This window comes from Cydia pomonella, chromosome 6, assembly GCF_033807575.1.
Source record: "Cydia pomonella isolate Wapato2018A chromosome 6, ilCydPomo1, whole genome shotgun sequence".
Lineage (NCBI taxonomy): Eukaryota > Metazoa > Arthropoda > Insecta > Lepidoptera > Tortricidae > Cydia > Cydia pomonella.
In genome coordinates, this window is record NC_084708.1 from 7,344,015 (window position 1) to 7,367,966 (window position 23,952).

General features: G+C 36.2%; 2 protein-coding genes across 2 annotated transcripts; one reads left to right on the forward strand and one right to left on the reverse strand.

Annotated features, from left to right (window-relative positions):
• Positions 1 to 2,981: 2,981 nt before the first annotated feature.
• On the forward strand, positions 2,982 to 16,108 carry LOC133518826 (uncharacterized). The gene is made up of 2 exons (XM_061852558.1): positions 2,982 to 3,142; positions 15,213 to 16,108. The coding sequence occupies exons 1-2, from the start codon at positions 3,094 to 3,096 to the stop codon at positions 15,530 to 15,532; spliced, it is 369 nt and encodes a 122-aa protein (XP_061708542.1). The 5' UTR covers positions 2,982 to 3,093; the 3' UTR covers positions 15,533 to 16,108.
• A 34-nt stretch (positions 16,109 to 16,142) lies between these two features.
• LOC133518820 (mediator of RNA polymerase II transcription subunit 30) lies at positions 16,143 to 23,146 on the reverse strand. The gene is made up of 8 exons (XM_061852551.1): positions 22,863 to 23,146; positions 22,612 to 22,730; positions 22,286 to 22,349; positions 19,483 to 19,588; positions 18,703 to 18,775; positions 18,233 to 18,367; positions 17,266 to 17,397; positions 16,143 to 16,711 (listed from the first exon to the last, which is right to left on the reverse strand). Exons 1-8 carry the CDS (start codon positions 22,981 to 22,983, stop codon positions 16,616 to 16,618), a joined length of 846 nt encoding a protein of 281 aa, XP_061708535.1. The 5' UTR covers positions 22,984 to 23,146; the 3' UTR covers positions 16,143 to 16,615.
• Between the last annotated feature and the right edge of the window lie 806 nt (positions 23,147 to 23,952).

A 23,952-nucleotide genomic window follows, 5' to 3' on the forward strand; every position in this document is an offset into this window, starting at 1 on the left:
AATGCATCCAAGTCGTCCCGCCATCTTTCTGCCATCTTTCCTATGATTATGATTGTTTATCAAACAAACAACAATCAACAATCAAACAACAACAATCAATAAACAACAATCGTATTTGATTTATCTTTGGTTGTTATATATTATTTACTTTAGTGTTTTGCTCGGCTAGATCCTTCTCTGTAATAAAACTAATAAATCATGCGTGCTGGAGATATCGAATTCTTGGTAAGTTTAAGATATAGCACTAACAGGAATTGCATGTTTTGTATGTGATTACTGCGGGCACAACAATATTTTAGTAGGTACCATCGTCTACATTCAAATTATAAACCTTATTGCAAAGATATAAGGTCCAGTGATGGTCACTTAAAAGTGTTACTATACGTGTCGCGTCGAATGATAGTTTTTCTCAGTCTCTTTTGGGCTTTATTAAAAAAATATTTGAAAAAATCTGTTTCTAAAAAAATAATGTGCTACTAAATTCCAAAAAAAAACTCTAATTATTTTGCTTGAAAGCTATTCCACAAAAAATGAACTGAACATAATTTGACATGAGAGTTATCCGTGTTTTTAGAACCCTTTTCAATATTGTCCACTACTACAGTACACAAAAACCGTAACGCCCGATTAGACGGCGGCGGCGGGCCAGGAGCATGTATCGTCAGTCACCGCCTCCCGGCTGATACTTTGTCAGATGATAGGTTAAATGCAGTCGGTTGTACAGCGATGGAAAGACCGTAAAACGTAATAAAAAAAAAAAAACAAGTTATCGCCTCCCGATTGATACTGTGTCCGATGATAGTTTAGATGCTATTTTAAATAAATAAAAAACGTCAGCCGGTTGTATCGCGGTGGAAAGACCGTCAGCTGGTCACATGAACATGTAAACAATAAAACGGGAGGCGATGACAAATTTTTTGTTACGTGTTTCGGTAGCTGCCATTACTCAACCCACCAAAGGAGCGGCAGCTGACGTCCACGAGGATTCGTCATACATAGCCGTTAACTACCATACGAGTTATTTGTGCCTGGCTCGCGCTCGAATTAACTGCACAAGAATAAAATAAACAATTGAGTGCGTTTTACAATGGCTGTTACGGCAATTATGCTCGGTCGGGCAGATATACCTATTATAACCAATAGCGTTCGGTACTTTTAAAATATAGCTTGCGTAATACAGAATATCAGACACTAAAAAATGTATGTAATTTACATTTAGGCCTATAGGTGGTTTATACTTGAAGCGGTTTAACACAGTTGGATATAATCCTCTAAAGAGTAGAATGTTTATAGGATTAGGGTCAGTAACACTGTTATGATTAAAATAGGTAGGTAATTAATTACAAACAGTGTAATAATAGAGGAAGGAACTAATAAAGTTGTTGATGTTGACATCCCTTATCAATTGAATTACCTAGTTGCTAATAAACAGGCTGCGTCGAGAACCTAATTGAACTGCGTCTTTTGCAAAAAATGACGTAGGCTACATATTTGATACGTGATCCTGATGAAACCAGTATCAAGTCGCATCGTTATTGCAGTGTCTGGAGCTAACGACGTCAATAAGTTCAAACTACAGATAGACTTCACAATCATAATTTGGGTTCAATGTTCACAAGGATCACCCGAACACTTATTCTATTGTAGCGCAATATTACCAACAACAAAACGACTGTGTTAGATTTTTCTAGTCTAAAATAACAACCCAGACCCAGACGGAGACGGCGCATCGACTTAGACACCTTCATCAGTAACTGGCCAGAAATAGCGCGACAACGGGAGCTATGGAGCTCAAGGAGAGGCTTTTGCCCCGCAGTTGGACACCATTACGGGCAAATAAATAAAAAAATCGCGAATGGAAACTTTAAAGCAGCCGTGCAAATTGTAATCCGCATTTCAAGGTAAAACAAGTCTAATACTAAACTAAACTGGCATGCTAAAATTTAAATATGCAATAACATAATATGAATTTTAACTGATTTTTAAAAGTCAAATGTTTTTTAATATTGCATAGTTTGCAAAGTCTTAGCCAACCCTGAACTTTTGTGTCGCTAAATCGATGACAATGTTGGGTCTCAGATCTCAGATCTATTGAGAGCTGTTGAACTAGAACGATCCCAGGCTAGTATATAGTATATTCTGGTCTTTAAAGCCTGTTACGTTAGTCATATGACATAATCTAGACGATCTCCTACGCCTCGCAGCTCACATGATCACGTTACTTTGCAATTGTGTCCAGGAAGCTGTCACTGCAAGGATCCATCTGGCTTACCAATTGGTCGAGTGAGCTGGTAAACGGCGAATCGTATAAGGAAAACTATAAAATAAAATCATCATTTCTTTCTACGTCTTCAAATAATGAGCTGTAATCACCACTCTAGCCCAATGCGGATTTGGCAGTTTACGCAGATTTGAGTCTCTTGAAGAGTATAAACTATCAAGTGACATTTTCATACTAAGTTCCGAGAGCTTATCTTATTATTTTATTTTATACCTTTAAACGAGCAATTCTTGTATATTTATATATTTCGGGGATCTCAGAAACGGCTCTAACGATTTCGATGAAGTTTGCTATTCGGGGGCGAAAATCGACCTAGCTAGGTATTTTCTTTGGGAAAACGCGCAATTTTGATTTTATAAGTTTTCTGAATACAGCTCGGTCTCCCAGATATTCTATATGTATTTATGTACCTAATACGTGCCGGCGTTCGAAATCGAAGCTTCTATTTTGGAAGTTGCACATCTTACCGCTACCAACACTTTAAGTAGCAGTACTGCATCGGTTAAGTTAGGCTAGGTATTAATTAAAAACAAGTATCTAGATGATACTGATCAGTTGAAATTTATTTGAGATTGAAACTGGATATACGTTCCATACAAGTTAAACTTTCAATAAAAATTAAAGTGTATCCCTTTAAAAGTAATGTTCCCAGTGGAGGTTTGCCTGAGCGGGCAGGGGGCTCCGGCGAGGGCGGCGCGCAGGTTTTACCGCTTTTAACCCGGCCGGCGGCGCGGGCGCTCCATTCCGCCGCTCGCTGCCGCCCGCGCCGGCCACTTGCTACTAATTATAATTAACAGAGTAAATAGATCACGATGTACAAGTCCTTCATTCTACTGTGTGTTGTTTACTGTGTTGTCATAGGTGAGTCCTTGATCTAATTTGTTAAATGTTTTATGTTTGTAATTATTTTTATTCAGGTTTATAATTATTTGGTCAGTATAAAAGAAATTAAGAAAGTCTTATTTAATCCCAAGTATAAAGAACTACTTAATCGAATTTACAAGCTTCATTATTCTATCATTAATTATAGTAGGTATACTTAAGTAATTGTAAGACGGTTTAAAAATAACATCGAGTGACTGTTAAAACATGGCTTAACCTTATCTTTTTTGTTTTCAACGAACATGATCAATAGATCAATGCCATTAGTTACATTGTAAGGATACTCCTAAAATTAAAAGATCGATTAAAATGCTTTGTACCTTCCCGAACCAGCACAATTAAGCAAAGTGCTGAAACAAAAACTAGTTGACATGGTTATTAATGGCCAATACCTATAATTTATTCGGCAATGAATCACGAGCGTGGATCTCTCGCGCATCTTTTCCGCGATCGTGCCCCTAGATCAACCTGCTTAAAAAAAACTTAAAACACTGCCCAACAATTCAATCCAAGCCCATTGGAGTTTGAGCAAAAAAATAATTGTTTATTGAATATACCGGTTAGCTACCTACCTAATTATTTGTTTCATTTTATTGAATAAACATGATTTTTTTCACAAAAAATATGAGTAAGTAACCAACGATAGCTGATACAATAACATCATCAATCTGAACATTGTGATTAATTATATTTAAAATATATTGAAAAAACCGTTCCCTTTCAAGCGATGATTCTGACTTGGATGGACTTGAGTCATAGCTGAGCAAGTTATGATTAACCTCTAAATGTCAGATCGAGGAACCGGACCTAATCGACATGCATGAAAGTAATTGGCAGTAACCTAGTCTCACTTACTCGTAGGTCAATGTGCTCTTAAGTTATATCGCGATGCCGGAACATCACAACCAATTCTGAAGTCCGTTATCTTTAAACAACCAAAAATAAATAAAAACCGCGGCCATCAAAAAGCACTTAAAAATAAATGCCTTGAGACGCTATCAAGCCAGTAAGACGTATTTATTTTTGTTACCAAGAATATGGTTTTGGCCTAAGTTTATACAAAATTAGACCTATCAAAATAATTTTAGAATTATCAAAAAAATTAAAAGCCCTTGAAATGTATATCATATCGCCCTGCGAAATCTAAAACAGACTCATTGTTTCCGAGTAAGAGGGCGCTATGAACTCATCGATACCAAAAAGTATGACGTCATTGAATTAAAACCAAAAAAGTTAATTGGCATGACTTCAACCTGTTACGTTTTTTTTTCAACCAATCGTATCCATCTCTACCATATTCATTGCTTTAAAGCTTTGACGTGCCGTAACCTGAAGGTAGCAAGTCGGTGTTGAGTGAAGCGAAGTTATTTGTGGGGAATGGAATTTTATAATAATATAAAAACCGCGATCAACCCGTTCCCGGTGGGATGCACGCCGCTGGACAGCGGACGATGACTTCCTTCGCCGACTTACTTTTAAACTGTTGGTTATGAAATTAGCTTTACCTTTGTTTAACCGTTTTAATTAATAAATGAATAACTAACATGTTTTGCTTGGGAAAGACAGGGAAAATATAATTACCGTTGCAAAAAGAACTTCAAATAAAAATATGTGTATTTAGGTAATGCAAACATGTTGTGGCAGTCACAAGTATTATTTATTTAATATTTGACACGAAAATGTATATTGCCGATTGTGCACTAAACCTTTCCATGTATAGAGACTTTTAAACTCGGTGCAGTTGCCATTTTTCGTTACAAATTATTTAATTATTTAAAACTTTATTATTTAATTATTTAAAACTTTATTGCACATCAAAAAAGGTACAAATGGCGGGCTTAATGCCTCATGGCATTCTCTACCGGTCATATATCCATGTCGGCCCTATTCCAAACCGAAAAAATACAATTACATTGGATCAGCTCCATTAGTCCATGTTAAATCAAATTACACTCAAATTTACATTAATTGAATACATATAAACATATAACTTACCAATATACAATCATATGCATGTAAACGCTTATAAATTTTTATAGTTATCGTATATTTAAATGAAGTAAGCGAAGTTTAACGATTTTCCAACTATATGATGACAGCTGTCAGCGTCTAGCCGTAAATAACGATGTACTTTTGTACTTAACTCGCACTTAAAGTGAAAAGTGAACAAGACATGAGCCCGACAGAGAGACTTATTTGGCCAAGCTCACTTACCCAGTTTCTCAGTCAAGTACTGCTCTACTAGTCAGCTGCGTTTCTCCAATTTATGTATACATTTACAAGTAACTGCAATTTCGCCCGCCAACTCAAAATCCGTTTGGTTAGAATACATTTGTACAACAAGATAAAGATCTTCTTATGATTTAAGGGGCATAAAGCCAGGAAATTAGAAAGCAGCAAAAGCATATAAATGGCGCAATGCGCGTGATTCAAATTGCGACGGAAGATATGGCCGTCGCGCGGGTTTTTACCTTTAATCTCAATTATTTTGATAATAAAGTGAAGCTCGTCAGATATCTCGCGGCTAAATGTATTATAATACTGCTATAGTATGTAGGGTAACGATATACAACTGAAAATAAATAAAATTCGACATTTTTTATTAATGATATTACGAGTTTGCTATTTACGATTAGACTCTGATGGCAATATTTTATTACCCATATAAGAGTACATATAAGTAGTCCACTTTTTAGTTTTTTTGCAAAATCCGAGGTCCGCATTCATGTTTAATAAATACATTTCTTTACAAATACCTACCGCGCTAAGCGTTTTTCCTAAAAAACTTTATCTTACGCGTGATATATTAAAATAGTACGCAAAAAGTGATAATTAATTGACCGCATTGTAAAGGTTAGAGTTGATATTTATTTATAGTACCTACACGCGAGCCGGCAATGTATTCACACACAATAGTCATCTGATAACACTGATAACGAGGAATCATTCCGAGGCCATGTACTAGATATAATGCAATTACATGAACATAATAAACCTTATATAAGGCCGTTACGACTCTAAGCAAAAGTACAGTCTGCAGGGATACCTGGGGGCCTAGCCACGATTATCGTTTGCAGAAAACGAAACAAAACGCTATTGTCTCTGTATTACTCTTCTACATATATTAGACAGATGCCATTTCGTTTCTCTGAGAACAATTGCTATCTTGGCTAGGCACCCTGGCTCACCCTGGTTACAAATCGCGTCCAATTTAGCATATATAGGACTTATTTTCCTGAGCATTTTCACATCCAGTGCGACAGAAAAAAAAAACCTATATAAATCTTCAGAAATATGGGACAACGGACAATTACGTGGAATGCTCCATATTGCCTTAATTGCCATAGGTAAATGCCATAATATTAAGGTTGTGTCATACATATTTGTGGCAAATTGGTCACATCAATACCTATACATATTTATCTCGACTGAAATTAACTGATCTGCAATTTACTGCGCATTATTCATATTACTTAGGTCATACTGAAAGATCCAGGAATCTTAAAAACAGAATCTTAAAAAATCCCTGACATATAGTTTTCAAACGGCATTCCGAAAATACAAATCATCACCGAACAAATTGTATCTAAAAATAGACAATAAGTTATATTTTCAACAAATAAACATTTTCATTGCATGACCTCTAAATGGATCATTCCAGAAACTTTCAGTATTACCCACGTAGAAATACCTTGGTTGAAACATACGACTTATCTCGAATAAAGTTTGATTAACCGTGATATCCGGAATCCCTAAAAGCGTAAAGCACAAACAAAATATTCATTAAAGTTGCATTATTACTATGACAGAAAACTTTAGTTCAAGCTTAGTCACTTTGTTTTCACTGCTATTAATTTCATGCCCGGTGGAATGTAGAGGTTTTGAAGATTCAGCTATAATCAATTTATTTTTATTTTTCATCGAATGTGTATGTTCATAATACTTATTGTGCTTTGATATTTAATCCGCTTAGGTAGATTCGAAATAAATGACCAATTAAGTTATCTTCCCAAGATCATTGAGGCTTTGATCTTAGCACCTTCAGTTTGACGTTTGACCGTTATAATACATAGAAAACATGAAAAGACGACGCACTTGAACTTTAAGCACACATACACTCGTACTCACCGCACTATTAGAGAGACCACAATATAACTAGCACTACCACTACACTGACTGGAGTCCCAAAGCATTAATACTTAAGCTTATAATAAGTGAGATGGTTGACTGGTGGATAGCAGTTCTCTATTTGTGCCCGGGAAAAAACGGAAACATTTTGACAGTAGGTATATTCCGGATCGTATTTAGAGACCAAAATGTCACATAAACTTTTTTTTAATTCGCCTAGTTTCAGAGTTAATACCAATTTAAAAAATAAAACGTTATTTTATTGTGTTTCAGTGCATAACGCCTTTTTGATGGCGATGTCGCCACTATGGGACGTCTAGTTTAGTTTGTCTACAATGTCAGATATCAAAGTGACAACAAACACTTTGAATAGATTTGTTTTCACGAAAAAAAATGTACCTATTCATATTAATCCATAAATTTTCCAAGAACATACACTTATTATGTATAAAAACATACAAAAAGTATACAATTTTTTCCTTCTTATGACCTCAGGAATACGTGGTTAATTTTTTTGGTTTCCTCGCGGGCACCTTGTATAACTAATAAATGGTGACCTAATAAGTTTTTTTTACTTATTGATGTAGCGATTACTTGTCAATACATATATTTGTGTATTTACACTCAGGAGCTGTACCTATCAGGTGCCCATTTCCCGAACGGTATTGGATTAATATTATTGGTCCACGAACTGTCAAATCGTATGGGTTTCCATGCCAACACATGAACACACTAATAATATTAGCCTAATATGGTACGGTATTAGACTAATATTATTAGTCCACGACCTGTTAAGTCGTATGGGTTACCATGGCAACACACTAATAATATTAGACTAATACCGTTCGAGAAATACGCCCCAGTTGTCTTTTATTGGCACACACGTTTATTTACTTTGCATGTTGGTGGACAGGGAACAGTGTACACTGGACACGGTGTATTTTTTTATACCACGACGATGGCAAATAAGCATACAGCCTGCCTGATGGCAGACAGTCACTGTAGCCTATGGACGCTTGCAACTCCAGAGGTGTTACGTGTTGCCGACCCTTTAAAAATCTGTACAATCCTTTTTTGAAGAACCTCATACTGTAGACCCTCGGAAAAACCTCGGCAGGTAGCTCATTCCACAGCCGGAGCATCCGCGGAAGGAAGTTTCTCTTAAACCGCGCAGCACCTGCCGACGGCCAGCGGTGCGGTGATAGAAAGTAGCCGTAGCCATCATGTCAAACAATTCTTCAGAGCACAACCCATTGTTCAAGCCGTAGAACACACATAGTGAGGGAAGTCTCTCCTTAGACTCAAAGGTTCAAATACCGCTTGTGACTTTGGGATCGTCGACGATTCGTACAGCACCCTTTGGACTGAGTCGAAGGCCCAAGATGGCATCCAGGTGCTCCTGCCCAAAGGTGACAGCAATACTCCATATGGGGTCTGACTTGCGATTTATAAAGCAGCAGTCTTTGCCCTGTATTATGTGATGAGGATGCATTGCGTTCTGTCACTTTTGTCACGCTTCAATACGAGTAGTTTGTTCGCACCTAAATCTGTGAACTATCCATATTAGCACTTAGATTTTAATGAATGATGATTCAGAGATATATCAATCCGTCATAATTTTGCTTTCACGAAGCCGTTTACATGTAATGTTTATATTGTACAACTGTCAACCACACACGATGGACAATCGAAAAATCAGAAAGCCGCGGTCATTGCCTTGCACTCGGCGCTAACTAACTTTACTGTTATGCCTGCAATTTAACACCTTTCTGTTTATATGGCTAACTCGGATGCACCCATCCGAGATAGACAAAAGAAATTATGAAATAAAATAGATAAATACCAACCATATACAGGTATCGGGTTACGGGTACTCGTAGAAAATATAACTCGGTACAATGAAATTATAAAAATTGACACGATTTTTTATCGATATTTTTATAATCATTTGCACCAATTCTTGTTAGTAGGTACCTATTTAATAAATAAAATATATAATATCTCCCCGGATAGTTAACCTTTTAACCGCTGTAGTCTGGTAAGACATACAATATCCAGCTCATTTCGCCGCAGTCTAATATTAGGGAGCGTGCATGAACTGTAGGAGGCAGCACAGGAGCTGTCAGATTTTTGGCGCGAGGCGTACATGTGATGTTTATTGTTCCGATGTAGCCCACAAGATGGCAGAACCTACTATGCACAAGAAAACAGGTGACGTGTAAATGTACATGTTTATGGTTCCGATTCGGGTGCGCCAAAGTTCATATAAAATTGCAAACTCGATTATTGAAACTCCGAAAATGTATCTCATACAATTTTACATCCTAATGATCATTATACTTTTTAATTTTAGACAATACTCATTGGAACTTCGAATTTATTATATCCATAATGTCATTCTACATAAATATCTCTAATACTAAAATTTATGCATATATTATTACTCGAAATATCGATTTCAAGCAAGAACATTTTGGATCCTAATTTATGCATACATAAAAATTTATGCATATATTATTACTCGAACTATCGATTTCAAGCAAAAACATTTTGGATCCTAATTTGATGCATTTATGAATATTTGGGTAAATAACAATAAGGTTTTTTTTTACATTTCACAATAGTATATTCATTAAACATTATCAAGTTTATGCTAACAGATATAGGATATTGCTATTTAAAAATGACATACAGTGCCAGAGTCACCATTAGGTACGACGACGAGCGAAGCGAGGAGGAGTGTTAGGTATCTTGCGTTCACAACACACCTGACTCGCTGACAAAAACGAAATACAGTGCCAGAGTCACCGTTAGGTACGACGACGAGCGAAGCGAGGAGTGTTAGGTATCTTGCGTTCACAACACACCTGACTCGCTGTCAAACTAGACTATGTTGGAATTATGTAGTGCATACCCTCCAATATAAATCATAATCTCCGTGTACGTTCCGATATACGTTCACTTAAAATAAGTAATATAACTTCTGATCAAACAATTGTATGAAATAAGTTTATAAATAAAGAAATTCATACATATAACATTATGAGCACCGATACATTCTCAGTAATAACATTATGGGCACCGATACATTCTCAGTAATAACATTATGAGTAAAAAAAACGGAATATGTATCGTTATGAATAATGTAGGTAGTAGTATAAAAAACCATTAAAAAAATATATGAGAAACAATTTTCGGAGAAACGATGATTATGTAGTCATAATCAAAGCGGTATCATTAAAAATATTCGAATAATAAATTGTATATGAGCCAATATGGACCCTTCCGATTCAGGCCAGAAGATGGCAGACCCTCCAACGCGCACGGTCCCTATAGATAAATAAGACAACATCGTGTATCTTCGTACCAGCGGCGACACGAGCACGCTCGTTAAAAAAATCTAAGCGGTTAAAAGGTTTAATATTGACTAGTTTTTGGTCGATTAGCCAAATAGCCACATATAATTTTGACCACTCATTAAATTATGCCAAAGAACAAAGGAATAGGAAGCGTAATATTAATAACATTTCACGTTAAATGTTTTTTCCTTTGTATAATGCCAAGGTTCTAAGTTCAACGAATACCTAGACAGCGCAGCGAGCTAGAAATTGCATGGACACTTATTAATTGAATTAATTTATGAAGTGGCCATATGCTTTTGCAGCTGATAGTACCTATTATTAACTAAACATAAATTGCACTCGCTTGATAGGGTTCCGTACCCAAAGGGTAAAACGGGACCCTGTTACTAAGACTCCGCTATCCGTCCGTCTGTCACCAGGCTGTATCTCATCATGAACCGTGATAGTTAGACAGTTAAAATTTTCACAGATGATGTATTTATATTGCCGCTATACTTAACAACAAATACTGGTACCCTCGGTGTGCGAGTCTGCATCGTACTTGTTCGGTTTTCAAAAAAAAATTAATAATGACGAAGTCCAAACGAGCTCACGAGAATTTGACCCACTGCTCTGTATCCATCAGAGAAAAGTAACTGTATCAGATGAGTACTTGCGGTATTATTCCGGTGCACAATTTTTGATGTGAATTTAATATCTCAGGCTATAAATCTGTCAACGCTTGAAGTTGAAGTAAATGTAAAAAATTGCGCGACAGTTACACATAATTTTAATAGTGCAAAGGGGCGTTTTCATTTATTTGCAAAATCCTTTTATGATTCCATTAGGTAACGATTTTAAGTAAGTCACTGACATCAGTCAAAATTAGTATTGGAAAATGTCAAGACAGAATACAGTAAGTACCAGTAATTTCTTACAGATTGCCCAAAACATAATTATATTATAACTACCTAGTACCTATACAGTATCACTTCTTCATCCAAACGGAGTCCTCATTTTCCTCCCTGGATATTGACAGTATGGAACGTACATTTGCACAATTTAATGTATTTTTTAAACATCTATGCCCGCTTGAAAGATTTTTTTAAAAATTATTATAAGAGTTACGAGTAGGAGGAAAAACGAATTCCATACAAAATTTAAAAGCCCCTAACTTTTATAATAATTAGAAAATAAAATTAAAAAATGAAACTAGCCGGCAAATATATAGTTGATATACATCAAATCGTATCAAAATATTTTCAAAAATGTTAATATCCAGATAGGAAAATGGGGACAATGTTTGTATGGAAAGGCGGTTTCGGGGCGGTCGTCCACTTAACTTCATGTAATCGTACAGGCGTAGAAATGAAACTTTAACAAATATTGTGATATAACAACCACGGCTTTCCTCACCTTAACTTTCGACTTGCAAGTTTATCTAACTGTAATTAAGAGGCTTTCTAAGTTGCTAACATACGAGTAGATATATTATCTCTAAGTTATCTGTTAACTTCGGTTCGTAAACTCTTAATCATTACGACGTCCATATAATATGAAAGTGCAGTCGTGGAACTGCTGTAGTGTCGTATTTCGCTACTTGCACCGTGCGCTTGTAGTTTGAAATTGTCCATGGGGCAGATGGTTTTTGCACGTTTAATTTTCTACCTTGAGTTCATAATCTTAAGATGCACAATTTAAACTTTACCTACATTGGTACTGTCAGGATAAGATAGGAAAATCCAAAGGATCCCACTCATCTTTCGGCATTATGTACCTACATTTAAAGTAATTGAAGTACAGTTATGCGTAAATATTTAAAATTTGTAAAATATTATACCAATTTCATTAATATCAATACTCTCTAATACTTTCCCATAGAAAATGTCAAGGTCAGACAGCCAAAATGTATGAAACAGACAATTATTTTTTCTCGATTTCGAGGGTGGTCACATAATAAAAGTTGCTCAGTATGACCTATATAGTCACTCCGTAAATTATTGCAGGTGACTAAATAAACACCCTATATTAATATCAGTGTGTCACGCTCACTAGAACTTGAGTGACGCGCATGCTCGTCAGAAGCATTGTCGCCGGAAAAGACGAAAATCGCAACAGAAAGCAATCTCTGACAAGTTTAAAGGCCGTACACTTTACATACAATGTAAAATGCACAGCATTTGTAACTGCATAAACCTCGAGTAAAATGTAGGCAGTAGACAATTTGCCTATTCAAACAACTACGTAAAGTACAAAAACATTTAAATACGGACAATTAAGTTCGGAGCATCACTTCCAGTCTTCGACGCACCCGGACGCGTCCGCCTGCGAAATGTTAGCATCACTCTTACTTAGCTTGTTGCTTATTTAACGAGTAGCTCCCCATAGACCGATAGTCGCAGATCACTCACTAATAGATGCAGCATAATAATACAACTCGTGCTCACTATGCATAAGCGCTCCCAACTCCCATACTAATAAGGTATCAAAGCGCGACCACACAGCTCTGAGACTGTTTTCCTTTATAGAATTTTTTAGAGCATGTCAAACATCGCAAAAACGGCCTAATTGACTAGGCTGCAAAGAAAAGCATGCTATTCAAAACTAGTTATAACTATAATTAGCTATTCTAGTTAGCCCAAAAAGCAAAACAGTCCGACACAGATAATTTCATTTACTATTTAGATTTAAAAATTTCGTTACGATTGGTTAAGTTTTGGAAGAGGAAACAGTCGTGTGTCGTGTACGAAACCTCAATTTTTGAGATTTATGCCAGGATTTTCGCCTAACCTGCAGTTGTCTTTATCGCACAAATTTTAGGAGTCGCCTCTGTTAGCGCGAAGGATATACCTATCCACCTAAAATCTGAGAAGGGGCTCAGCGCCCCTATCCTCTTGAGTCTTAAAAGATTTTGGAGTAGGTATATTTGCGAGGTTTTGTGAAAGCTCTCATTTAGCGAGCACACCTATACTTACGAGTATTAGCTTCACGCGGAATCTACGCACGGAAGTCTTTGCCGATAGTCCATCCAATAAGTCAGAGTTGAACGACCGCAGTAACGAGGCGAGCGGTTCGAGCAGGCTATTATCTATGAGCGAAATGCATGTTGTGTCTGCCTTGGGCGGCAAAGCTGCTATTACTGCGATAACCACTGGACTTTACTTCCTCGGAGACGGGTGACGTAGGCGCATGAATTATGATACGAGTGTGTTAAGTTCAAAGTGAGTCTAAAGTCTCGCAAATACTTCAGTAATACTATATTGCGTACATTGCACATTACAATAACATCGCACAATATAATTCTGAAACCTTGATTTAGGTACGTGATAGGAGCTTTTAGAATTTTAATTTGTGATTGAAACAATCGTGCTATAATAATACTTTTTCTACGAGTCATCTAAAATAATACTTTTTTAACTGTAAAACCTAAATAATTAGTGAAAATTGGTAAGTATCTCAGTAGAAAAAAATGTAGACATAAACGCGCGACTCCTGCCTCGCGCCCGTTTAGTCTTTTCTATGGAAGCGCGGCGGCACGTGATTGGTATTTTTTTTATATTTGACTACAGCCACCTACAGCGTATCGAAATGAATCTTATAGTAGAGTGGTAGCCTATAGGTATATATGAAAAGCACGCAATTATAGTTTGGTATACGAAATCTTAATTCAACCATTACAGTTGACGAGTAGAAAAAAATGATTTATTTTAACTTGTACTTAAGCCTAACGTAACGTCGATTTATAAGCTGACTAGAGATTTCGTACAGTAAATGTATTACTAGACTTGTAATTGTAATAGAATTACAAAAATTGTAATAATGGAAGCGTCCATGAACTGTAGGTAGGAGGCAGCACAGGAGCCATCCGATTTTTGGCGCGAGGCGTAAATGTGATGCTTATTGTTCCGATGTAGCCCACAAGATGGCAGAACCTACTATACACAAGAAAACACGTAACGTGTAAATGTATATGTATATAATTCCGATTCCGACCGCAAGATGGCAGACCCTCCAACGCGCACGGTCCCTATAGAATAATAAATAAAATTTCAATACACGAATTGCGAATTACCTATTCGCACATGTATCGTACGTTTTTCAGTACATAATTCGTCAGGTGACAAGCAAAACTCACTAATTACCACCACAAGTTCATAGCCATAATCAACCATATTACTACTAAAATAACGTTGAATTTTGTTTAATTATTTTTCAATTATTAGTTTTGCTTGTCACCTGACGTATGGCCCTTGAAATTTTGGACATCGTTACGTAATCGCACTAGTGTGGTAAAGTAGCACCATATGCATGGTATGGTATCTACAATATACCTATCATCAGGTTTTTTAAGATAGGCATCCGAATGTTATGTTCGATATTAATGTTGGGAGTGCTCTAACGTTCGGCCACCTTAAATATTCTAACTAGGTATAATTATTTCTTCAGACAGCCGTGTCACTGTTACTTTCGGTGTCCGGCGTTACTGGACATAACAACAATTTCATATTTAAGTACCTAAACCCTCTAATCCTCTAATTTCCGTCAAAAATAAGCTTTCATAAAATTTCTCTTCTTTCCAGAGGCCCGTCCAAAATGGCAGTTCCTCCCTCCAGTGCCCGGCTACGTGCCCGTGTACATCCGCACCGGCGACACTCCTCTCGAAGAAATCAACCCCGAGCTCGCCGAGGCCTTCCACGCGCTGCCCGCCGGCCGGAGCGCCGGCAAGGAACTCGAGGCTTCCCCGGAAATGCCGGAACTTGCCGACCAGCCAGAAATTCCGGAGCAGCCCGAGAAACCTAGTAAAATTGAAAACGACTCCCCCATCGACCATCGCCCTTACGAGAAGAAGAAGTCGAAAAAAGCCAGCTCTGAGATCGCGAAACCGATTGAGCGTAGATAAGCTGTTTTAGAGTTAAGTAGTTTGTAATAACCGTGACTGATATGAGTATTTGTTTTATAAAAGTAAGAAATTTAATAATACGTGCATTTAGGTGTAGCATTGAGTTTTTTTATGAAAGCCCAAGTTCGAGCGAAATGTACCTAATTGAGCTACGAAGGAAACGACAAAAATATTGTTGATTGGATTATCAATTTACTTACCTAATTTTGGCCAGATTGAAATGACTCTTTTATAAAACAAATACATATGACTCGTGAGCGCACACACTTGGACCCCGGTTCGATACAGCGGTGCTGGGACCGCAAAACATAAATACTCGAGATCTTTGCAGTGTTAATAGAAAAAGCCGTATATCATTAATATTTACTTTGTAGAGATACGACTTTTTGGCTTAAAACAGGAGATCTGTTAAACCCCAGAGTGAAGTTAGATACGTAAGTTTTTCCTTTATTTATTTCCTAAGACGTACTTAAGCGAGGAATTTTTCGATCAAAAATAACCGACGGCTTGCCGATATTTTATGTAAGTTATTTTATGTTATTTTTAATTTTGAGGAAATAAAGTTATTTATTTCAATTGTTTATTATTTGTTGAAATAAAAACATTAAAATAGGTCCAAAAATATATTTACAAGGAAATTTTCTTAGTCATTAACATTGCTTGAGACAGGAACCTATATCTGAAGTGACAATTATATAGTTGTTTAATATAGGTACGCCAATAGATGACCTCAGTTTTTGAAAAAAAACAAATTTGTACATTTCCCGTATTTACAAAAACATTTTAATTTACATTACAAAATCGAAAACAAAATTAGGCACATAAATTATTATAGCCAAAGTGGCCATGGAAACTAACTTGATACTGAGAAATCAAATAATTGATCGAAGTAGCCTATCTTAAAGGATAAGAGGGAAGGACATCTTCAAACAAGATGTATACTTGTATATTTACTTACCTATACTATATATACTATCACAGAATAAAAAACCTACTTAGCTTATGATCCTTACTTTCTATATATATAATAATATCGTCCGTCATACCTCTAGAATATCAAAAAATTCAATGGTTTAAAATAGTTTAAGATCGTCTCATAGTAAGCATAACATTAATTTCCCATATGATAGTCCTTAAATTCGTTATGACTTCTTTGAGCTGTTTGTTCTTGAGGACCACCTGTAACAATATTAACGTTAATTAATGATAATAGCGAAAATTATCTCACCCATCTAATAATGTATCTCAATTAATGGAATACGTCACGAACGTTCCGATTTTATGGTTGTTATAAACTAGTCGTTCGCCTTGAACAGACACCTCGAGACCCATCACATCGCGAACTTCCCGGCCGATCCTCCTTTATATGAACTTAAAAACATGTACTTACGTAAACAACGTTCCTGCCAAGAATAAGTACTCAAGAACTATAATGTCTAACAATCATTGAAGTTACAAACATGGAAAGTGAATTTCTCGTTAACCCTAATATTTCATAATTAATCGGTCGATTACAACAATCAACGGATGAATGAGATTGTCAAAATATTACTTCCTAACTAAATTCGGGATGCATTATTATATTTATTATGTGCTCAATATGCTTTCAAAATAAGTTTATCGTGGACTTTATATCCACCTACATGAGAACAACAGTAGATTTAATCTTATTTACTCTGCAGGGATGTTTTCCTTCCTCATGTATGTAACGAGTAAAACAGTTAAATTCTCACCTGTTCTGTTAGCTCCCTGTTCTCTTCCAAGTCTCGTCGGTAAGACTCAGTGTTTCGCCGCTCGTCCAGAGTTTTATTGTCGGCCTCGTCCTTCAACGGGATGAGGCTCTCCATGTGCGTGTACTCCATACCCTGAAACAAATGATGGTTTTAAATGTGTAAAAAAAAAACCATAAATATGTACCTATAAGTAACTTTAGAGGAAACAATGACTTATTTTTTTAGATAGATATCAAATTATGTGAATGGTATCTATTACCTTCACACGCAGAAAGCGTGCCAGCTGCGGTAACGTAACTACTTATTAACGTGCGGGACACTATAACGAGCGTGGATTCCTGGCCGACGAATGAAGTGTTTTGACAGCTCCGAGAAAATGGTAATTTTGATTTTTATGTTTGTTACATGTGTTATCCGAGAGGGTCCAGTCAGAAAACCATTAGATTCATGGATCTGTTTTGTACTTGGGTGGCCTTATAGGCTTAAAGGGCAAGTGGCATTATAATAAAAGGGTTTCCGGCCAACTTTTATTGCCCGACTCGCCAATCGGTTTTGGGAACACTATGTCTGTAAGGTATATGCAAAGATATATTATATAACTCCGTATAAGATAAACAAGTAAGACAAAGAAAAAAACGTGCCTCGAAAAATCAAGAAAAATGTAGGCTAGAATAAATGGTGTTTTTTTTATACTACGTGCCACCACGTACGTAAACAAGAATACGGCTTGCCTGATGGTAAGCAGTCTCCATAGCCTATGTACGCCCCATCATCAGTAAAAGAACATGGGTCAAATAGCCATGTGTCATTCTAAGAGTTTTAGTCCTGTGTCGAAAGATGACAGTACATTTAGTTGCCTACAACATTTACTTTGACAATACTCCTCAATACTCAATTCTCTTTGGTATATGCATTAGGTTAGGGTCCTTGTTGCCTGATGCTAAATTTAATAATAATTATTTTTTACCTGACACGTCTCGTTGCATTTGTCATACACCAGGCGCAGGCGTTTAAACAAAAGCCGTATCGTTCGTAACTGCTCTTGCATCTTCGTCTTCTTATCATTACTCGCGTTCTCGCCGATCTGAGTACCGTTTGGAGGCTAAACGAAAAACAACACACATAAATATTCAATAGAATAAATATTTATAATAAAATCAGAAAATAAATAATCAATTGAGTGACCAGTAACTACAAATCTGGTTTAAAGAAAAGAGAAGTAAACTCACTTTCCCAATGTAACAAAAAATTGTTCACGTTTAAACACGCCGCGAGCTTACGATCCACGGACTTTACCAAAATATCTTTATTTATTTTTACTTTAAAAGTTTGACATTAGCCTTGTTGTTGCTGCCTATAAATTAATTCATTTTAAAATTAAATCCCCGAATTTACATATCTGACATACAAGAACGTAGCAAACATATCTAAACTTACTTGAATTGCTTTCAGTGTTTGAAAAACATCCTGTGTCCTGCTGACTATATCTTGTACTGTTTCTTGGCCAAATCTGGAAAAATATTACAACGGAATTACACTATTATATTTTAATAAAAAAACTTTTGAGACACAGACATATTAAATGTATTAAAATGGGTCACAGCCGAAAATTGCTCAACAATCTCAACATGTACAATTCTTCAGCTTAATATGTCACGTGAGCGACCCCATTTTAAATTACAGCAGTTATGAAATATCCAATCTACTTTTTTCTAAATTAGCTCATAATCTAAATCATATGAAATTTGAATTTGTAACAAGATTGTAACAATTGTATCAAGATTTTGTTCATCTTAGTATCTTCCTGGTTGCATTCTAAAGAAACTCAGAGTCTATGTGGCAATAACCAGATTTCAAGAATTAGTCTAGACGCTGGTTTGAAACTAGGAATTATTGGAATGTTTTCAAGTATTTACTTACTACTTACTATTTAGTAAGTGATATTTACGTACTTAAGTGCCAACTTGCAGTTTAAGAACTGCACACATTACCAAAAGTCAAATTACCATTTTTAAACATGGCCAACATAAAGATATGTGTGGCATATGGGTAAGTGTAACATACTTTAAGTGGCAAATGTATGAACATGCAATAAACAATGTATCCTTACATTAATCCAAATGCATAAAGTTAACAGTATTTTATCAATAGAAGAATTGCCTAGCACGTATTCTTACTCTGTGTGGATGGACCCGCTTATTAAAGGTTATGGCATACTTGCAAAGTGAAGCAGTGTTGAAGTCCTTGTTCTGCTGAGGCTGTGCGGGTGCTGAGGCAGTCGCTGGAGCAGATGTAGGTACCGCCACTGCTTGCTGCATGCTTGCTGAAAACACAAGAAAAAATCTATTATAGTACTGGATGAAGAATTAAACTCTAAGCCTGCCCTGGACTCAACATGTGAATTAAACTGTAAAATTAGTTCAAGAAATGAAAAGATTTACCATGTATGTAATATATATTTAAATTGTCGCTATACATACTCAAACGCCTATCTGATATATGTATCTAAAGATACGAGTAAGTATAGCGACGAAATTAAGTTTCTCTTTCCTTTTAATTTTTCTTACATTATCAAAAAGTGTTGTATGTATTATATTTACTTACCTTTTAAAATAAACAAAACAAATTCAAACAAGGACTTTTATTCAAATGCATAGCATTTATAGTCAGTTTTAGCAATCATTAATTCCTAAAGATTGGAAGATTGTAAAAGAAATAAGTTTTTTGACAAAAAATTGATTTTTGATACAGACTTTTATTGCTGGCTATCTTTACTTGGCAACAGGCAACTTATACTCGTCGAGATAATTCTAACCCCAAACACAATTGGGCTACATTGTTTTATCACAGAGTTACCATAATATAGCATTATCACCCAACTTTACATATGTATGTGAAGGTTAAGCTCAAGAAATAATGGGAAGTGGGTCTAATATACTTCCAAGTTTTGACCCATTCATTCATACATACAAACTCTCTCTGTCTCTCTCTCTCTCTCTATAGCCCGTCTCTACCCTTCTGGTGTAGACCTCCTTCATTTTATGCCACTCATCATGGTTCTGTGCAACCTTCTTCCCCATTCCCCACAGTCCTTTTGATGTCATCGTCCCAATACATCTGGGGTCTACTTTGTGGATGTTCCTTAGGTTTTGCACCTTTTCTCTACAGAAAAATAGTATTTTTGACAAAATATTGAATAAAATTGAGGCGAATTATGGTGTTTAATAATAAAATCGCATAATTACAATACAATAGGTATCTGTGACATTTGTATACCCCTGTATTTAGTGATGAAAATATAGTATAAAGATGACCAGTCTGGCCTCGTGGGTAGTGCCCTGTCTATGAAGCCGATGGTCCCAGGTTCAAATCCTGGTAAAGGCATTTATTCGTGCGATGAGCATGGATATTTCATATATATTATTAGTCATGAGTGTTTTCTATATATTTAAGTATTTATAAATATTTATATATTATATATATCGTCGTTTAAGTACCCTCAACACAAGCCTTATTGAGCTTACTGTGGGACTTAGTCAATTTGTGTAATAATGTCCTATAATATTTATTTATTAAGTATTTATATCATCTTTATTTATCTCTTTTCTTAGGCTAGGCTTTTTACAATATGTATATAAGAGTAAAATATAAAAACACTTACAAAACTATACAAAAGATATAAACACATTATAAAAAACCTAACCTAGGGTGCCGCCAGCAGCGGGGCAGGGCCCAAGCTGCCGGTGGTCAGGGCCGCAGAGAGAGGAACAAATAAATATATATCGATTGTTGTTTGTATTTGTACATAAAATGTGAACGCTATTTGTAAAACTGTAACTCAAAAAGAATTTGAACTTTTTTTGCAAAGTGTTACTTGTCACTTTTTGACATCTATCAATAAGGATATTTGGACTAGATCCCATAGTGGCAACATCACCATCAAAAAGGCGTTTTGAACTAAGTAACAATAAAAATATTTTTTAACTCTGAAATTAGGCAAATTCCATAAAAGTTTATAGGACATTTTAGTCTTTAAATATGATCAGGAATATACTGTTGAAATCTCTCGCAATACTCATGGGCACCGTGTATAGAGTACAATCAACTAATATATAGTACAATACTTATTTATTTAATCGTATGGCATTATATAGACATTGAGGGCAATCAGAGTGTAGCTTTGAGGTTGCTAAGCCAGGTAACCAAATCAGGTGTCACAGTGATCAGGTCCTCAGCAGGCCCAGGATATGAGTGGAGTGGGCAGCGTTGGAAAATATGTTCGATGGTCTGCTCTTCCTCTCTGCATTCAATACAATACTATACAATACAGTACAATACTATCTTATACCTTTAAACGAGCAATTCTTGTATATATATATATATATATATATATATATATATATATTTCTGTGATCTCGGAAACGGCTCTAACGATTTCGCTGAAATTTGGTATATGGGGGTTTTTGGGGGTATACAATCTATCTAGATTAGTCTTATGTTTGGGAAAACGCGTGTTTTCGAGTTTTCATGCGTTTTTCTTTCGACGCAGAATATGGTCGCTCATTTCGTGTTGCCGGGCCACTGTCCGTCTGGTCCAGCGGGTTAAGACGCGGACTGCTAAACGAGTGTTACGGGTTCGAATCACGCCCGGTGACTAACTTTTGTTTTTTTTTTTATATGTTCAAGTTTATATATAATTTTTTAATTTTTATTGTTTTAGACAAGTTTAATTTAGTAAAAAAATGTAGTTAAGATTATCACCTATACACCACCATATTACAATAAATAGTTATAACCGAGCTTTGCTCGGTCGCCCAGGTACTATAATATTATAGTACAGATGGCAACCCTAATGTTCCACCCCCCATACAAACATTGCAAGTTAAATAAAAGCTTGTAAAAACTGGAAGATTGTAAGAGAAAAAAAGGAAGAGAGCTGATATGAGATAAAGGGAGGGATAAAACTACAGGTGACAGAGATCCAAAAGAAGAAAAGAACAATGCTAAAGCATTTTGTTACCTTGTTGTTGGACAGCTTGGGCTAATCCTGGGTTTGGATTGCCTCCAACACCTACACCCATGCCCTGGAAACATAGATGCATACCAAATTAATTTAATATACATATATAATGTTTTCTGTAAATTTTCTAACTGCCTTAAAAATTTAACTGCAGTTTCTGAAAGCATCCAGACATTTTCTTACATTATCACAAAGTGTTGAAGACCAGTAGATTAATAAAGGGATAAATATGTAGTTGCAACCAAAGTAACCTCAAGAATTGTTGAATGGCTTAAGTGGTAGATGTGTATAATGCTGTAAATATTGTGTGATATAGATTTGGTTACCTGAGGTCCCATACCCATAGCTCCCATTTGGTTCTGCATGGCTGCCCCATATGGAGGCACCATCTGGTTGCCCATGCCCACCATGCCGCCAGGGTTGGCCATACCACCGCCCATCACCCCTAAAAAAACAAAATAACAATGGATGACATAGTAGTCAACAACACAAGTACAGGCATCAATCATTTGGCAGCTGTAACGTGGCTACTTTGTTCGGGGCCTTGTTTTCTTAATGCATACACTTTAATAGTTACCTGCTAACTGGTTGGGCATAGGTTGCATTTGGCCCCCCATCGGAGCGCCGCCAAAACCAGACCGCATTGCGCCGGCGTTTCCCTGGAAGTTACCGGGAAACTGATGCCCCTGACCAGCCATTTCAGCTAGATACACGAAACCGTGATTTTACACTTAAATATATACAGTAAAATTTTAAAAAATGACTTTTTTTAATAAACAAAACAATACGAGCCAAATAAAAAAGTGCTGGCTATTTTGTTGCGAGTATTGCGAGGTTGCTTAACTTGCTTGTGACACTGACAGTGCCATTTTTTTTAACAATTATGGCCTGAATGCCTGACAGTGTGCAAATTTTATTTCAATTACATGTAAATTATTATAAAAGTAAAATTCAGTACGGAATTCCGTCGCATGAGCCAAGGACTTCACTCGATGGTGAAGAGTTGAGTATAATGGAAAAACGCCTCTAAATGTATGGTCCAATTGGCTTAAAGAACTCTCATCCAGGCCATAACTGTAAAGAAAAAAGTATGGTCCAATCGATGCTTAAGAATTATAATTTATTTTATTTTGTGTGCCCGACAGTCCATATATCCTTTTATCACAGTTACACATAATAGATTTATAACTGCTCAACAAACCTCTTCATTTGATTATTGTGTTAACTTTTATACATAGATATTGAGTTGGTACAGTTTGGTTTGGACTTCGTCACTACACTGGCGCCTTCGATATTGTTCGATATGCTGTCACCACATAAATATGGCGGTAAAGTCAAAATCTAAGGGCAAATTAAATCTTACTTACACCTTACACAGTTCATTCAGTTCAGTTAATTTCAGTGTTCAGTTCTTAGTGTTCGTGTTATTCACTATCCCCGAAAGTTTTGAGTATGTAAGTTATTTATTGTAAGTATATCTTCTACCTCGCGTTGTCCCGGCATTTTGCCACGGCTCATGGGAGCCTGGGGTCCGCTTGACAACTAAGTTATTTTTTTGTATATACTGAATTATATTTAGAAAAACCATGTTTACGTATTATTTTATATTTTTAGCGATGTAAGCGCGTAGGGACATAAAATATGCAACAATTATTTCTTCTAAACTT

Bases quoted from the DNA above. Each gene is read 5' to 3' on its own strand.
- LOC133518826 (XM_061852558.1), top strand. From the start codon at position 3,094: ATGTACAAGTCCTTCATTCTACTGTGTGTTGTTTACTGTGTTGTCATA. The intron at 3,143-15,212 runs GTGAGTCCTTGA...TCTTCTTTCCAG, and splicing joins TGTTTACTGTGTTGTCATAG to AGGCCCGTCCAAAATGGCAG.
- LOC133518820 (XM_061852551.1), bottom strand. From the start codon at position 22,983: ATGGCTGGTCAGGGGCATCAGTTTCCCGGTAACTTCCAGGGAAACGCC. The intron at 18,776-19,482 runs GTATGCCATAAC...ATATTTTTCCAG, and splicing joins AACACTGCTTCACTTTGCAA to ATTTGGCCAAGAAACAGTAC. The intron at 16,712-17,265 runs GTGAGAATTTAA...ATATTGTTACAG, and splicing joins ACAGGGAGCTAACAGAACAG to GTGGTCCTCAAGAACAAACA.